At 58.0% G+C, this 16,438-nt stretch overlaps 1 protein-coding gene across 3 annotated transcripts; it reads right to left on the bottom strand.

Annotated features, from left to right (window-relative positions):
• Positions 1-757: 757 nt before the first annotated feature.
• MERTK (MER proto-oncogene, tyrosine kinase) lies at positions 758-16,438 on the bottom strand. Of its 3 annotated transcripts, none has more exons than XM_019005885.2 (19): positions 16,360-16,438; positions 12,493-12,805; positions 12,287-12,387; positions 12,024-12,197; positions 10,953-11,039; positions 10,291-10,406; positions 8,296-8,479; positions 7,933-8,084; positions 5,710-5,860; positions 5,326-5,479; positions 4,212-4,297; positions 4,024-4,119; positions 3,736-3,816; positions 3,509-3,601; positions 3,301-3,419; positions 2,999-3,108; positions 2,727-2,886; positions 2,349-2,485; positions 758-1,295 (listed from the first exon to the last, which is right to left on the bottom strand). In XM_019005885.2, exons 1-19 carry the CDS (start codon positions 16,427-16,429, stop codon positions 821-823), a joined length of 2,859 nt encoding a protein of 952 aa, XP_018861430.1. In that variant the 5' UTR covers positions 16,430-16,438; the 3' UTR covers positions 758-820. The 3 variants fall into 3 exon arrangements, with proteins under 3 accessions (XP_018861430.1, XP_018861431.1, XP_015477510.1); XM_019005886.2 differs by having other exon boundaries at positions 5,326-5,446; positions 5,710-5,863; XM_015622024.2 differs by having other exon boundaries at positions 5,710-5,863.

Here is a 16,438-nt window from a genome sequence, read left to right on the forward strand (position 1 = left end):
TTTCCCGCAGCAAAGCTGTTTCTGGTGCTGCCGGGCACCGTGCAGGAGCCCCTGAGAGCCCCGGGACCACCCGCGCCAGGCAGGGAAACCCTTTCCCAGCCCTGCACCCCATGTCAGTCACTGCACCCCTTTCCCCAGTCCCAAAACGCCTTCCCCAGCTCCTGCACCCCCCGTTCCCAGCCCGGTCTCCCCCAGGGAGAGGCAAGAGGTGCTGGCTGCAGCTCCGGTTGCTGCGCAGCAGCCGCAGCTCTGGAAGCAGCAGAATTCCCCCCAGCAGGGGAAGGGGCAGCAGGGATGGCCAGGCCGTGGCTGGGGGGATCCAGCCCTCCCGGGACCCCCCTCAGGCTCCCGTTTTCCTGGCGTTGCAGCGGGAGCGATGGTTCCTCGGCACGGGGATGGGATGGATGGGAAGCCGGCCGGGAGAAGGGAGTGTGGGAGCAGCCGCCGCTCCCACTGAGGCTCCCGTTTCCCGTGGGTATCTCCTGAGTGTCAAATCCCCCAGCAGACTGTAGAGCTGGAGCCCTCACCATCCCGGGGGCTGCCCATCCCACAGACCTTAACAGGCCATGGAAAAGGGGGAAAACACCGGGCCCTGCAAGGCCAGCTGCCCCCTCAGCACCACCCGCCCCACCCTGCTCTGCTCCTTCTGGAAAAGATGAATAATTACAGCAAAATAATTCCACTGTTAATTCCAAACCCCCGGGACTTCAGCCCAGGGACGAGCTCCCGGGGAGAGCCAGCAAAACCGTGCAGGAGATAATAAATAAAAGAGACGAGCGTTTATTAAAATATTCCCTCTGTGTCCTTGCCACGGTGCCGCTCACACCGCTCCCAGCGGCGCTTCCGAGTCCTCCCCGCGGCTCCCGGCCCGCGGCCGCTCCGACACCGGCAAAGTGCCGGCCTGGCTCCATCGGCTGCCCGGCTCCGAGCCCCGGCAGGGAAGCAGCGGCACGTAGGGCTCCTCCACGGGGCCACCGAGCTGCTCCTCCACCACGTACCTGGCGTCCCACGCCTCGCCGGGATGCACATCCACGGCCACCAGCGCCGCCTCCGCGCCGGGGGAGCCGGGCTCCGACGCCTCCGCGGCGTCCAAATCCGAGTCCGCTTGCGGGAAGCCCGAATCCTGCGTGGAGTCCGGGCTCTGCTCGGGAAGGCCGGTGTTGATGTAGATGATGTCCCCGCAGGCTTTGGCGCTGGGCAGGTTTTCCAGCAGCTTCTCCAGCTGGCCTTTGAGCTGGGAGAAGGTGGGGCGGGTGGCAGGGTCGGCTCTCCAGCACTCGGACATTATTTCGTACCTGGAAACCGGGAGAGGAGTGCGGTTGACAGAGGATCTCGGCATCCCAGGATGGTCTGGTTTGGAAGGGACCTTGGAGATCATCCAGTCCCCACCCTGCTGGCATGGGCAGGGGCACCTCCCAGCATCCCAGATTGCTCCAAGCTGTCCTTGAACACTCCAGGGATGGAGCAGCCACAGCTTCTCCAGGCAGCCTGCACTTCTCTGGATTAGGGCAGGTATGGGCACCAATTCCCAGCTTCCCTCCAAGCTGGGCAAGCCTTGAAATTCCCATTAAATCAAGAGTGAAACCAACTCTCTCTGCTCAGGCTGTTTCCCAAGGGCGTGGATTTATCAGCCCAAGCTGCTGTTAGAATGAGAAGTGTTCCAGCGCAGCCCTGGGATCTGTTCCCTGGGATCTGTTCCCTGGGATCTGTTCCCTGGGAACATCCCAGCCCTGTGTGTGGATGTCAGGGAGCCCTGGAAGCTCCCAGCACATCCCTGCCAGCCTCTCTGCCAGACTCTTAGGGGTTCCTGCACTGCTTCCTTCAGGAACAGGCAGTGGAGAGGAGCCTTTTAGGAAATGTTTGACTTTGTTTATCCGCTTGGGATTCAGAGCTCTCGGCCATGGGGGGTTAAAGCATTTTTTAGCTCTAATGGCACTGGGGGAGAAACTCAGGAAAGAAGTTTGGAAGAAAGGCCTTTGCTGAGCTGCTCAGAAATCCAAAGGTTTGTGTGTTCTGCGTTTCCCTTTCCAGGGGGACACGGATTTACAGATTTGAGGCAAGGAAGGGCCCTAGAGGGAGTTTTTGGGACAAAGAGGAGCATCACCAGCCAGGACCTTTTGGCCAAACCAAACCCAAAACTCAAGAACTGAAATACTAACAAGTCCCATCACTGACTGCTCCTGGAGACTTTGCCAGCCCCACAAAGCCGTTGCTTCTCCTCAGGACATTTGTTGGGATTTTTTTGCCTGGAGTTCAGCAGATGCTGACCCACGCTCTGCTCCAGGCTTTCCATTAAGGGGCTCGTTCCTAGGAAAAGCCATTTTCCCAGCTGGCATCCCGGGACTCACAGCTCATCCAGGCAATCCTCGGGTTTCTTCAGGCGCTGCCCGTGGAAGAGGTACTCGTAGATCTCGTGGTTCTGCACGCCCGGGTACGGCGTCATCCCGCGCGTGGCGATCTCCCACATGGTGACGCCGAATGCCCACTGCCGGCACAAAGGGAGAGGCCGAGGCTCAGGGGACCCTTCCAGGAGGGATGAATGAACCTTTTCATGGGGAAAGGTCACTGCCCAGCGTCCGAGGGACAGCGGGCAGAGCTGCGGCGCTCCCCAACTGGGAATGGGCTGGGAGGCCAGCGGCCCACTCGAGGGCCACTCCGACGGCTCCTGCGCTTCCGAGGAGCGACAGGAGCGCGGCGTGGCTCGGCCCAGGGGCACCAGGACCCACCACATCGCTCTTGGTGGTGTAGACACGGTCAGCCAGGGACTCCAGGGCGATCCACTTGACCGGCATCTTGGCGATGCGGCCCTGCCGGTAGTAATCGCCGCTGTAGATCTTCTTGGAGAGCCCGAAGTCTGCCACGCACACCGTCATGTCATCCCGCAGCCTGGGGACACACACGCGGCCTCAGGACAGCCACACAGGCCAGGCTGTGACTCCAAACCGAGGGAAAGCACACAGGGTGCGCCCCGTGGGGTGGAGCAGGGGAAAAGGCTCACATGCAGTTCCGAGCTGCCAAGTCCCTGTGGAGGAAGTTCCGACTGCTCAGGTATTCCATGCCCAGGGCGATGTCCACCATGAACTTCACCAGGGTCTGCAGGGGCACAAACTGGGGAGGGAAGGTGGGGGCTGCACGGTGTTGATCCGAAAGGTTTCCCTCTGCCATCCCAAGGGATGAGCCCACGGCAGCAGACCAGCTCCCGTCCCTCAGACCGTGCCGTTCCTTGACCCACGAGCCTGCAGGAGCTGTGGAGGGTGACTCCACTCCCACCTCGATCCCACCCCACCCTCTGCTCCCTACCTGGGGGGCCATTTCCAGCCGGGAGCGCAGCAGGAAGCTGTGCAGGTCCCCGTATTTCATGAAGGGCAGGATCACCATGGGCTTGGGCACCTGCAGGGAGCTCAGCTCGATGCACACCCCTGGGAAACACGGGTAACTCACACAGCGCCCTGGGAAAAGGGATCCAGCTCCATTCAAACCCCGGCTGGAGGGTGGCAAGGGACGGTACCCAGGAGCTTGATGACGTTGGGATGGTCGAAGTCCTTCATGCACGCCGCCTCGCTGAGGAACTCTTCGATCTCCCTTTGGGAAAAGTTGTCCACTGGGAAGCGGAGAGAAAGGAAGAGCTTTAAAACCCCCAAACGGCGGCAGGATGGCGCTCCTGAGAGGGGCACTGGGAATGTTGGTGTCCAGTGGGACAGACGTCAGGTCCCGTGGGACAGGGAGACAACTCACACTTCATGGTCTTCACAGCCACCTTCTGCGGGGGCCCCTCAGGCTGGCTGAGCCGTCCCTCCATCACGGACCCGAACTCCCCTGCACCACAGGGAAGAAGGAATCCCTTCATCCCAAGCACCACCTTCCAGGACATCACCAGATCCCGAAGATCTGGAGTGCTCCAGGCCGAAAGGCTCACTCCTCACAGGAGGAACTGTCACACACGTTGTGACAGGAGGACAGGCTGGGCTGACGGGAGCTCCCCTGCCCATGGCAGGAGGTTGGGATGAGGGGAGCTTTACTCACCCTCTCCCAGGACCTTTCCCAGGCTCAGGGCGTTCCTGTCCACGACAACATCCTGCAGCTTATGCTGGAGCTCCCTGCTGACACCCAGGCTTCCCACTGCAGGAGAGGGGGACAGCAGCTCAGGCAGCTGCCACCTGCCACCAGGCTCCCCTCCAGCCCCTTGCAGAGGGAGAGAAGTGTGTCCTTACGGCTCAGCTCCACGGCTCTCCGGCAGTAGGACTTCTTGGCTGTGTAGCTCACTGCCAGCTCCGAGTCGTTCCTGCTGAAGGCATTCCTGAGGGAACAAACACATCTGCTGTGCCTGGATGAAGGAGGCGGCGTGGCAGGGGCAGGAGCCCAGGGGATCCGCAGGAAAAGGGGAAATGCACATTCCATTTCCTTTTTCCTGGATCACGCCTGCAACGTCTGGGCAAAACAACAGCTCCACAAACACCACTGAAGCATCAAGGAGCGAGTCACGGAGCTTTTGGGGAGGAAGCAGGATACTCATTCCTACTTGAGGAGCCCTGCAGAGTCCAGCTCTGGGAAACACAGCCAGGGCAGGATGCTGCAGAGCAGGGGAAGACTGGCAATAACCAGTTAGGAAAGGGACCCTCACTCGGTACCAGCTTCCAAAGTGGGAGCAGGGGCAGTTAAACAGCACTTGGGAAGTCACGAGGATGAGTGAGGAGCGTTGGGCTGTTGCAGGAGAGAACAGCCCTTTGTCCGTGTTTTTAAACAATGCTGGGCCATTCAACCCGGGCGTGGGATGAGGCAGGAGGGTTTCTCCAGGACATGGGATGTTATGGAATCACAGAACCATGGAGTTGAAAGGAACCCACCAGGATTGTCCAGTCCAGCTCCTGGCCTTGCACAGACACCCCAGAATCCCACCCTGGGCATCCCTGTCCAAATGCTCCTGGCAGCTTCAGGGCCATGCCTGTTCCCTGGGCAGTGCCAGCACCCTCTGGGTGAAGGATCTTCTCCCAAAATCCAGCCTAACCTCCCCTGACACAGCTCCAGCCACTCCCCTGGGTCCAGGTCACCCTCTGGTGACCAGTGACACCCTCTGCTCTCCCATTTCTGTGCCAAAACACCTCCCCCCACCAGGCTGCACGAGTTCACTTCCCTTTAAAAATAGGAATAGTGAGCAAAAGGTGAACTAAGCTGAGCTAAGGAAGGGAGGGGAAGGAAAAACCCACGTAGTCCCTCACCACAGGCACAAAAAACGTCATTTGTGGTAACAACATCAGTCCTGGGGACAGAATCCTCGTCCCCAAACCCTGCAGGGGCTGGGAGCCGCCCTGTTTGCCATCCCCTTACCCGTATTTTGTCTCCACGCATCGTTTCTGGATGACCACGGACAAGCAGAGGAGGACTCCGACGGCAATTGTCCCGCAGATAAATCCCAGGGCTATGACAAAGGAGTCGGCATTCCCAGAGGCTGGAGTCGAAGAGGGGGCTGAGGTTATTAATCCTAAGAAAATACCCTGTTAATGGAGCTGGTGAAGGAGTCAGCCTGCAGCACCCGGGGTTTGGGGCAGGAATTCCCAGGGGTTCTCAGCGGAGCCCAGAGGGTTACACGGGGGGGAAAAAAAGGGAATGAGGAGTGAGGCTTTGCTGCTCCCACATCAGGATCCTTGGCTGACGGGGAACGCATCGGAAGGAGGGTGCTGAGATGCCAAAGGGCCTCATGGACCTCCTTACCCCCAGCAGGGATGAAGATCTCCACGGGAGCGCTGGAAGGTCCCACTCCCCCCTTGGTGACGGCGGCCACGCGGACGGAGCAGGTGGCGTTGGTGGCCACCACGGGCAGCACGGCCGTGCTGCCGTTCAGCCGGGCCTCCTCAGAGACAATCTGCTGCAGGGAGGAAAGCAAGAAACTGCTGGCCTGGGGAAGGCAGGGAAACCTGGGGATTTACTGAGAGCTGTCCCCTTGGCAACCTTTGGAGCTGCTTTGCTTTCCCAGCCCGGAGGAAGCGCAGCACCCGGCTATTTAGGGAGAAGAATGGCCCTGTGTGCGAGGGCCGGATGGGATCGGGAGCGGAGCTGAGCGGCGCTTCCCGTTCAATCCCAGCCTTTCTGGCCCTCTCCCCTCCACAGCAGGGCCAGGACAGAGGCAGGGGAGGAGCTGGCCAAGGAAGGGACAGGCTCTGCTGACATGGATTGTGCCATTGTGCCTTAGCTGTGGCCACGGGAGCCCCGTAAGGCTCAGCACCCGCTGATCCCTGTGCTCCTGGTGGGAATGTCCAAGTGCTCTGGAAGCAGATCCTAGGGCAGGTGTTTTCTGCCTCCTGTGGTTTTTGTGTCCAGCTAGTTATATTCCAACTTTTTATGTGTTTCCTCGGCTGGTAGCATGGCAGGAGGCTTGGTAAAATCACAGCAGCCTTTCCCTGCAAATTCCATCCTCTCCTGGTTGTTTCCAGCCGAGAAAGTGCTGCTCCCTGCCGATTTCCAGCTGCAAAACATCTGCCCAAACATCTGGCAGGCTGCTGAGTCCGGCAGCACCCGGCTCCTTCCTGAAGATCCCACAGAAAAAGCAGGAGCTGAGGGGGATCAGTGGGTGAGGAGAGGGAATCAGAGCTGCTCAGAGGGAACCACTTTCTGTTCCCTGTCCCGAAAAAGCCCCGGAGACGGATGTGAAACACCCTGGGAACGCGTGGGCACCTGCTGGCCGTGGCAGGAGCTGTTGTCACCTCTGCTCCCACATTCCTGCCTTTTTCCTCCTTGTATCCACATGGGATCCTTCCCCTACCACCAGGCTAAACTGGGATCCTTCCCTGTCCTACAGGGCCCTGCTCTGTCATCTGAGGACAGACCAGACCCTGAGCACAGAGCAGGCCCGACCTGCCAAATTTAATGGGATTTTATGAGTTTTGTGGTGGTTGAGGAATTTCTTCCCGGCCCAAGTCGGGCAGCCTCGGCTCCAACAAGGACTGCTGGTCAAGGAGGAAAATAAAGCAACTTTTGGGAATTTTCTGGTTGTGGAGAGGCCTGCAGGTGGCCCTGTGACACCGAAATCCAGCGTCTTCCTGACTTTATCCTGCAAAAAACTGGTGGTTATTTTGGGGCAGTCCAGATTTAGCCTGTGCAGGGACTTTATTTCACGGAATCACTCTCACAGGATCACTGAGGTCAGAAAAGACAGCTGAGATTGTCGAGTCCAACCTTAGAAGGAGCTTTTCGAGGAGTCAGAACTCCAGTCTCGTGCCTCAGACTCATGGAAAAATTGAGAACTGGAAAAAATTTCACTCCATAAGCTGGGAAATAGGACAAAAGCTAACAAACAACAACAGCAACGAATCTCCCAGGGCCTAAAGGGCAAGGCCTGGATTTGGCCTTTTGCTGGAGAGAGACAGCTCCTGTCAGCACTTTCATTCCGAGTCACAAGACCATGGTTTTGTTTCCCTGGCTTCATTCAGGCTGGATCTATACGGAGGAGCAAAAGGAGAACAGAAAGTGCAGCATCCGACAGAAAAACGGGGATGAGTCACCGTTTCCAGCCTGGCACAGAGGAAGCCAGAGCACAGCTGGATTCATTCCTGCTCTTATCCACAGGCTCTGGAGGGGATCTTCTGCCCAGAGCCCGGGCCAGCCTTGCCCTAGCAAATCCCTGCAGCTACTTCCCAAATCCTAGAAAAGGCAAGCAGGGTGTGCCAGGTGATTTCATGCACTCACACAGAGGCCTTTGGGCCAAAATGTTCCTCGAGCTCTGGAATTCTGTGCTGTGGGTTACAGCGGGATAAATCCCATCTGAGTAAGGAACAGCTCAAAATCCAGGGAATGCAAGGCCAGGAGGGGTTTGAAGCCCACACAAAAGCCCAAGACAGCAAAGAAATGAGCTCCAAGAGAATCTGTGGAAGCACCAGACGTCCCTGCTTGGAATTTTTCCAGGGTTGAACCGTTCTTCCCCGTTTCCTGGTGACTCACCGTGCCCTCAGAGTTGTGCCACCTGTACCAGATGTGGTAGCCCTGGAGCTCCCCGTGGATCCTCTCCAGGGATGGTTTCTCCCAGCGGATCTCCAGCGAGGAGCTGGATTCGTTGAAGGACACCGTGATGTTCCGCGGCGGCGTGCTGGGAGCTGTGGGGATCCGTGGGGAAGGAGGTGAGGGGAGCTGGGAGAATGGGTGTGGAGAAGCAGGAATCTGATGGAAAACTCAACCAGAAAAGCCCATGGAAAACGGGGATGTTTCCTTTCCCACCCCGGGAGCAAGCGGGGCTCCGGAGCTGCCTCTCATCCAGAGAGATTGAGGCAGGGAAACCCTTCCCAGTCCTCACTCCCCGTTTCCTACCTCCCTCCGTGGTGCTGGCCGTTATCCAGGGGCTGAATGCCGACCAGCCGACCTCATTCCCGCAGGAAACACGGATGTTGTACTCTTCCAAGGGCTCCAGCTGCTGGATGTGATACACGTGGGGAGGCACCGAGGTGTGGAAGGGCTGAAGGGAGACGTTGCCTCTCGGAACAGCTTCCTGCACCTTTAATTGGAAAATCAGCCCAAAAACAGGGATTAGTCAGCAACAGCCTGCAGGGAGAGATGTTGGAAAACAGGATCCAGAGCCCTGCCTCCCGTTTGAGCTCTGCAGGGAAAGCTCATGGCAGGACTTTCACAGGGCACGGGGAGACGGCTCCAGCAGGTGTGGAGCTGGGAACATTCCAGGGATGTCGGGAAGGAGGGAGGGATGATTTGCTGTTACTTGTGGCATGGAGCAGAAGGAGCCCCAAATAAAATAACCAGGCAGCACATCCCAAAAAACCAAAACAAAACACACATGGCTGGAAAATGGGATTTATCTCCATGGGATGTCACAGGACCAAGCCCCATCCTTGTCACATTTAGCAGCACAGATGAATTCAACATCCCAAAAACAAGTCCTGCTTTTCACAGGGAGACAAATTTATGGATGTGGAGCCCCCACGGAGGCACCACAGCTTTCCAGGAAACCTCTCATTTTGTGGGAAGCACTACCTGGACTGGGACAAAGGGAGGAAAGAGGGAAGAGCAAGAACAAGGACAACCCAACCAAGCCTGTGAAAAGCCTCCAGCCAGGATTTTGGGATGGCAGGACACCTATCCTTATGCTCCATCAAAAGAGCCCTCCAAGGTATCCCAGGATGGTCTCAGCATCTGTTTTACAGCCAAATTATAAAAGAACAGCCTTCCATACTCAGGTTTTCCTGGAGAAATTCCCGGAAATGCCCCAAGTAGATGTTTGGAAGACTCTGCAAGGCCAGCGCTGCTGCAGCCACACGCTCATCCTGCTCACGCCCTTCCCAGCCAAGCAGCATTCCCAAAGCCAGGATTTGGAATGGCAGGTTTCCCTCGGCTCCCCATTCCTTCCAGGAAGGAGCTGAGGGGTTGCCTGTCTCCTGAAAAGTCAGGGAATGCCACCCCCAAGCTGTCAGAAGACGCTCTGAGGGAGCCGAGCAGTGAGCAGAGGAGCACACACGGCACCTCCAGGACCAGATCCTGAGCACCCAGCCCGATCCTCGACCCTCTTCTGAGGACAATCCCTCAAATCCATGGGTTTTGGAAGGAAATGGGGATGTTTGCAAACTGCAATGGTTGGAATTGGCAGGTGGGCCAGCTGCAGCCCTCGGGAATGAGTCACTGGCTCGGTGGGCCCGGGGATTATCCGAGGGGACAGCAGCAAAAGGGCTGAGTCACAGCTGTGTTTTTGCCAGAAACCCTCTCCTGTTTTCCACTTTCAAAGGCCATTTCCTACGGACAGACCGTGAATGTTAAGTCATAGGAAATTCCTTGGCTCTCCACCCCGCTTCCCAAGCTCCAGCTGGAAGGCAGCAGCAGGACACGGTGCTAATATTAGCCCTGGTACCTTTCTTCCCCGAAATTCCTTTCACTTTTACCTGGCTTCAAAGGTCGCCTCTCTCCCAGGTGCAGTGGAGATTTTCCAGGATAAATTTATGGCTGGAGAGGGACTTGGGACAAGGGAGTGGAGTGACAGGACAAGGGGGAATGACATCCCGCTGCCAGAGGGCAGGGATAGATGGGTTATTGGGAATAAAACACTCCCTGTGAGGCCGTGGCACAGGCTGCCCGGAGAGGCTGTGGCTGCCCCATCCATGGAAGTGCCCAAGGCCAGGCTGGAGCAACCTGGGACAGCGGAAGGTGCTGGAAAGGAGTTGGAACTGGATGATCTTTAAGGTCCTTGTGGCCCAAACCATCCCAGGATTCTGTGAAATCTGCGCAGCTCATGCCAAACACCACCAAATCCTCAGAGCATCCCTGCGGGGCAACTGTGGGGATCTGGGAATTCCGGACGCTCACCTGGACACTGCAGCTGTTCAAGGCAGAGAAGGCATCAAAGCCCGGCTCCCAGGATATCCTGATTCCATGGGCTGTCCTGTTGAGGACCCGCACGCTGTCGGGAGCCGATGGAATTCCTGCAGGGAGAAGCCAGGGAAGCCTGAGCACAAACCCGGTGTGGTGGCTTTTCCCTGTGGCTCCCGGGGCTCGGCCTGTGACCCCACATCCGAATTCTGCGGATGTGCCGGACCACCGGATAGGGAAGCACAAAAATGTCACTTTCAGGACTATTTTGGCCGTTTCTATATTTGTGACCACTCTGGGCAGCTCAAAGGCCACGATTTATTTTGGGGAACACCTTCCTCACGTTGCTGGAGCGGCTCCCATCAGGAATGTCAGCAATTTCCACTGTTTCCTATGGAAAATTCCTGTGGAGCACCACCCTGGTTATGAAGGAAGGAAGGAAAGGAGCAACACAGCCTTTCCAAATTCTACTTGGAAGCTGACAGCTTTGCTTTCAGATTTAGGTTTTGGTGCTCCCTCCCCCATCCCGGTGCTGGGATGACCAAAGCGGGACCAGCACGTTACAACCGGATCCTGCTGGGTTTTAATTCCAGGACTGAAGGATGAGTATGTGGGGAGACTCGGACACTGGGCTTTGACAGGCTTTAAAGGGAGCTGACCTTTGATGTTGACCTGGCCCGGGCTGGATGCAGTCAGGCCTTTGCTGTTGTGGGCCTCGCAGCTGAAGAGCGCCGGCTCGCTGAGTCCTGCCGGGAAAACACAGCCCCTGGATATCCCAAACCATCCTGAGCCCGGCAGCTCCCCGGCAGCAAACACCCAGGGTTTCCTTTCCCAGCCCATTCTCACTTCCCCCCCGTGCCCCTTCCGCTGCCCGGGGGTGACCCAGGCTCCGGCTGCCCCCAGCACGGTGTGCACGGCGGGGACGCGATGTCCCTTGCACAAGCCCCTGAGGAAGGGGCTGCTCTCCCTCCAAAAGGGGGAAGGCAGAAAGCAGAAGAGCCCCGGTCAGATGATTCGGTGCCGGTCACAGACCCGCAGCTGATGGCGGAGAAGGAGCGCTGGGAATTTCCGAGGCTGGATTCTCCCGGCCCGGCTGAGGCCAGCCCAGCTTTGGGATCCCTGTCCCATGCCGCAGGCTCCCGGGGCTCCCGGGGCTCCCGGGCCGGGAGAAGCTCCAATGACCCAACCGAGCGGGTGCCAGGCGGATGCGAGGCCGTCCAAGAGGAATGAGTTGCTTCTTCCGGCTTTCACTGCCTTTCAAAGGCCGCTGCATGCCAAGGCCAGGCAATTACAGCCCAGCTCCTAATTAACCACCGGCCTCCTCCTCAGCAGCAAAGCAAGCAATACCCCAGTGGGGTTTATGGGACACCGAGGATCTTTCTCCCCGTGTCCCACCAGCTGCCGTGGACACACGGCACAGGGGGCATCCCAAACTCTTCCAGGGATGCAAAGTAGGCACCAACCAACATTCCAGGGGCCCAGGAGAGCAGCCAGGTTCCCGCTGGCACAGCCAGGGGCTGGTGGAAAAATCCACTGCTCGCTCAGGAACGAGCCAATTGAGTATCCCTCTTCCAAGGAAGGGGATTTCTGGCAGCAGCCAGAGGGGACTGGATGGAGCTTCCTGCCTCTCCAGGGCTGGGAACAGCCCCTCCTGGCAGGGACGGGCTCTGGGATGGCACAGGGCACGTTCCCAGCAGGGACACTCCACGGCAGCGACGCTTCCCGCTCACCTGGCACGGTCAGGACCGACGGGGAGATGTGGGGTTTGTGGTTGAGCTGGATGTTGTTCTGGAACCAGTAGATCTCCACAGGCTCTGGAGGTCCCACAGCCTGGCACGTCAGGTTGAAGGGGCTGTTCCTGGTGACGTTCAGCTGCTCGGGCTGGCGGATGAAGTGCGGGAGACCTGCACAGACACAGGGAAGCGAAGGATTCCCCGTTTCCAGCTCCCCGGTCGCTGAGCCAGGACACAACTCCACAGCTGCTCCAGCTCACCTTCCAGCTGCACCAGGATGGGATCCGACACCACCTCCACGCCAGAGACGTTGAGTTTGCAGACGTAGGAGCCGTTATCCGAGCGCTGGGCGCCCAGGATGCTGCGGGACAGGACGGACACCCCGTCAGGCCTGGTGGCTTCCCACCTTCCCTGGGAGCCGGCCCTCGGGCCACCCCTCCTTCCCCCCTGCTCTGGCAGCGCTCACCTGAAGGTGGAGGTCATGGCCACCTCCTCCTCGTCGGGGATCTCAAAGTGGCTGCTGGCGATGCGATCCAGCACGTGCAGCTCCCTGCCGTCCTTCCAGAGGGAAATTCCTGGGGCATCGGGCCGGAGCAGCTCCTGAGGCACTTTGATGGAGCAGTTGAAGGTGACGTCTTTGTGCTCGTTGATGACCACATGTCGCACCGTGGGGTTGAAGCTGAGCTGGCCCACGGGCTCCTCCCTGGTGCTCCGGTGCTGGGAACGCCGGGAATGCGCCGACGGGTACAGCCTCACACCTCCTTCTCCATCAGCATCCTCTGCAAGGGAACACCTGGGCTGTGGCACCACCACCGGCAAGTCTGGGACACCTCGCAGCAAAACAACCCCACTGCTTCCCAGAATAATTAAAGGCAGATCATTTCCATTTCCCAAAACGTTGTCCCAGGATTCTGTACGGGCAGCACCTCCAAAAAAGCCCTTTTTAAAACAAACAGGGGCAGGCCAAGCTAAAGAAAACACTCAGCCACGTTTCTTTGGGAGCTGTTCCTGCTGCATTACACCCCCGGGACTGGAATATAAAAGGATCCCTGGGCAGCAGGAATTTGGGACTTTACTCCAGCAAACCCCTTGCGGGGCCTCATCTGAAGCATTTTCAGCTGGGGCAGAGGAAGAGCTCCCGGCTGGAATTTTGCTGATTTTAGGCTCTGCCAGGAGCCTGTCCCTTCCCAGGGCAGGGAGAGCGGGACACGCTCTGAGTCAACTTTTGCTAAGTGCCTGCACTGCTCTGTCTTTCCCAGGAAAAGAGCTGCAGGCGGATGAAGAAATGCCTTTGGACAGCGTCTAGGAGCCAGCTGATGCTCACTGTTGCTCCCCCAGGGTCTTCTACCCCATTTCTTCCCAAGGGAAAGCTCTTTTTGAGGATTTTGTACACCACCTCTTCCAAATCACCAAATGGCATTTTCACCCCCTCCTCCCAGCCACGGCTGAGATGAAGAGCAGCTCCACTGAAAGCAATTCTAAATCTCCTCCAAAAATAAATGTGATTTTGAGGAGACCAGATCTAGGGGATGCTCCAGGTTGGAGGCTGGTCTTCCCGGACCATTTCTGAGCTTCCTGAGGCTTTCCCAGCCATCAGCAATCCTGAGCCGAGTGCTAAATCTCCCTTTCAGCCAGCAGAGGCATTGTGCCAGACAGGAATTTCACCTAAATTAATCCCTTTTTTTCCAAGAAAGAAAAGCCAATCAACCACTCGCAGTTTAAAAGATAAAGAAAGCCCAGGTTTCATTGAACCTGAGCTCAGCCGAGTTTGTTTTTTGGGCAGGTTTTTAGCCCTCAAACATCAAACAACAAGTTTTTAAAGCTACGTCATCACTGTTGTGAGTAATGGGGCACGAGCCTGGCGTGTTTTTCCCGGAGCCAAGAAACACAGCCCAGTTTTGAGGTTGGATATATTCCTTTGCTAAACCTCTCCCTATTTTTAACCCTCAAGAAATGCTGCTGGAGGACAGGGTTTTTCACTCCGGAGGGAAGGGGGAGGCTCTGCCTGCCTCTCCCGCAGCACAATGGGTTTCCCTTTCAGGAAAAAAACAAAACAGACAAACAAAAAGAGCCGCAGCTTTTCCAACCTGCGTGCCTGAGCCTCCCCATCCACAAACAGAGCCCGTGGGAGCTGTGCAGAGCTGCAGGGACAGGGATGGGCAGCAGCTCCCAAAGGATCTGCTGAACACAAACAAGCAGCGACCCCAAATTCCCTTCCCTCCCCTGCTGCTCCCGGAGTCACCGGGGCTGGAGCCGCTCCCTGCCTGGCACAATCCAGGCTCCAAGTGCTGCTTCCATGCTCCATTCCAAGGGCTCTGGCCGGAGCAGCTCCCCCAGCACGCACCCCTGGCTGGGGAGGACATGGATCTGTGTCCTGCCATGGTTTCTGCTCCCCCGGGCTGCTCCAAGCTTCAAGGCAAGGAGCAGGGAGGATCTCAGCCTTGTTTTCACGCTAATTAAGAGGGAAGAGGTGTTTGCTGGCCCGGGAATGAAATCCTTTGCTCTCTGACTCATGTGAGTGCAGGAATTCCTCATCTCCAGCGCTGCCTTTGGGTACCCCACAAGTTTGGGATGGGGACATCCTCACTGCACCTTGGATTGGGTGGCAGGACAGCCCGTGCTGGAGTCCAGAGCAGTTCGGCTGGCTCTAAAGCCCCAGGCTAAAGTCAGGGAGCTGCAAGCCTGCTGTGCCTGCGTGGGTGCAGGGGCAGCTCCCGTCCCAACCACAGCCAGGCCTGAGGCAAAAGCTGGCGTGGAAATGAAATCGCTCGCAAGGGCACTGCCGCTCTCCTGGAACACCTGGAATTGGAGTGAAACTCCAGGGCCAGCACAGGCAGATCTGGCTGCACAGGTCCTGTGTGCCTTCCTCCCTGGAGAGAGGAATTTTAGCAGGAAAATCGGGCGGGATACATCATTAGGGATGCAGGACGACAAGCAGGGAGCTGCGCACCCTGCGACTGAAACAAGGTTTTTACTGCAGTCATGATGCATCCAGCTCTGCCAAAACGCTGGCTGCATCCCTGGCCCTGGAATTCCCACTGCTGGCAGTAATTCACCTGCTGACAACAGCTTCTGCTCAGGCACTGCTGAGCAGGAGCAATGAGGAGCCCCTGCCTGAGGGCTTTCCAGCCTCCCCGTCCCCTGGGAGCTGTGGCAGACAGGTTAATGTTGGACTCGATGATCTTTCCCAAGCAAAACAATTCTACAATTGTATGAAATTCATTTTCCCCAGGCTCACAACTGGATCCGAAGAAATTTTCCTTACTCAAACACCTCTTGTACAAACCAGCCCAGGATCCCCGGTTCCATCCAGAGAGAGTTCCCCTCGCTGCAGGCTCCTGCTGTGACAGTCAGGACTTTTAACTCCTCCCTGCCCAAAGCAAACACTCACATTCCCGCCTTCCCTGCTAAATTCCATCAGCACAGCGACTCCGAGACCCTTCAGCACCCCTCAGCTCCCCCAGCATCTCCCAAAGGTCTGACAGCCCTGATCACAGGATGTTTGAAAGTCCAAAAATTACTTTACCTCCTCATTTCTTTCTGCAAATGGAGTTGAAGAGCCACCAAACTGCCTGCACTGCACAGCACCACAGATCGTGGGGATTCCTGAGGATTTTTCCCAGCATCACTACTGGGAAGCTGGCTCATGGCTAATGGGATAAGTCCCAGACTGATCTGCCACAGTTTGTGGTCCCTGCCTGTCGTGGTGTCCCTGGCAAGCAGAGGCACATCAGGCAGTGAAGAACTGGGGCAGGACCACGCTGCAGAGGCAGAGCTTTGTCCTGGGACAGCCAAACCGTGTCCCAGGACATCCAAATCACATCCCAGAAGAGCCAGACCCTGTTCCCCAGGACAACAAAATCCTGTGTCACAGGACAGCCACACTGTGTTTGAGGACAGAGAAACCTCGTGTCCCTGCACAGCCAGATCCTGTGTCCCTGCACAGCCAGATCCCGTGTCCCTGCACAGCCAGATCCCGTGTCCCTGCACAGCCAGATCCCGTGTCCCTGCACAGCCAGATCCCGTGTCCCTGCACAGCCAGATCCTGTGTCCCAGCACAGCCAGATCCCATGCACCAGCACAGCCAGATCCCGTGTCCCTGCACAGCCATCCCCGCTCGGGTGGCGATGCGGGCAGATCCCGGCGGGAGATCCAGGCTCAGCTTTTCCTCGGGCCCGCGCGGGGTGCCCGTGGTGCCCATCCCAGAGCCCGCAGGGAAAGCGCTCCCGGCGGCCCGGACGAGCTCCGCTCGCCGCCCCCCGTCCCGGGACCGTGCCCGGCTCCCTCCGTGCCCGGCTCCCTCCATGCCCGGCTCCCTCCATGACCGACTCACCGGCCCCTCCGCGGGGCGGGCGCAGGGCCGCCAGCAGCGCCCAGAGCAGCGCCCAGCGCCCGCCGCCCATCGCCCGCCG

The sequence above is a fragment of the Parus major genome, chromosome 3 (genome assembly GCF_001522545.3).
Source record: "Parus major isolate Abel chromosome 3, Parus_major1.1, whole genome shotgun sequence".
NCBI classification, from domain to species: domain Eukaryota; kingdom Metazoa; phylum Chordata; class Aves; order Passeriformes; family Paridae; genus Parus; species Parus major.

What these genes read in the sequence shown, in the direction of transcription:
- MERTK (XM_015622024.2), bottom strand. Translation starts at nt 16,429, where the DNA reads ATGGGCGGCGGGCGCTGGGCGCTGCTCTGGGCGCTGCTGGCGGCCCTG. An exon ending in GGCCAGCACCACGGAGGGAG is followed by an intron (nt 8,085 to 8,295) that starts GTAGGAAACGGG and finishes GGATCCCCACAG; the next exon opens with CTCCCAGCACGCCGCCGCGG. An exon ending in GATCTTCATCCCTGCTGGGG is followed by an intron (nt 5,480 to 5,709) that starts GTAAGGAGGTCC and finishes GTATTTTCTTAG; the next exon opens with GATTAATAACCTCAGCCCCC.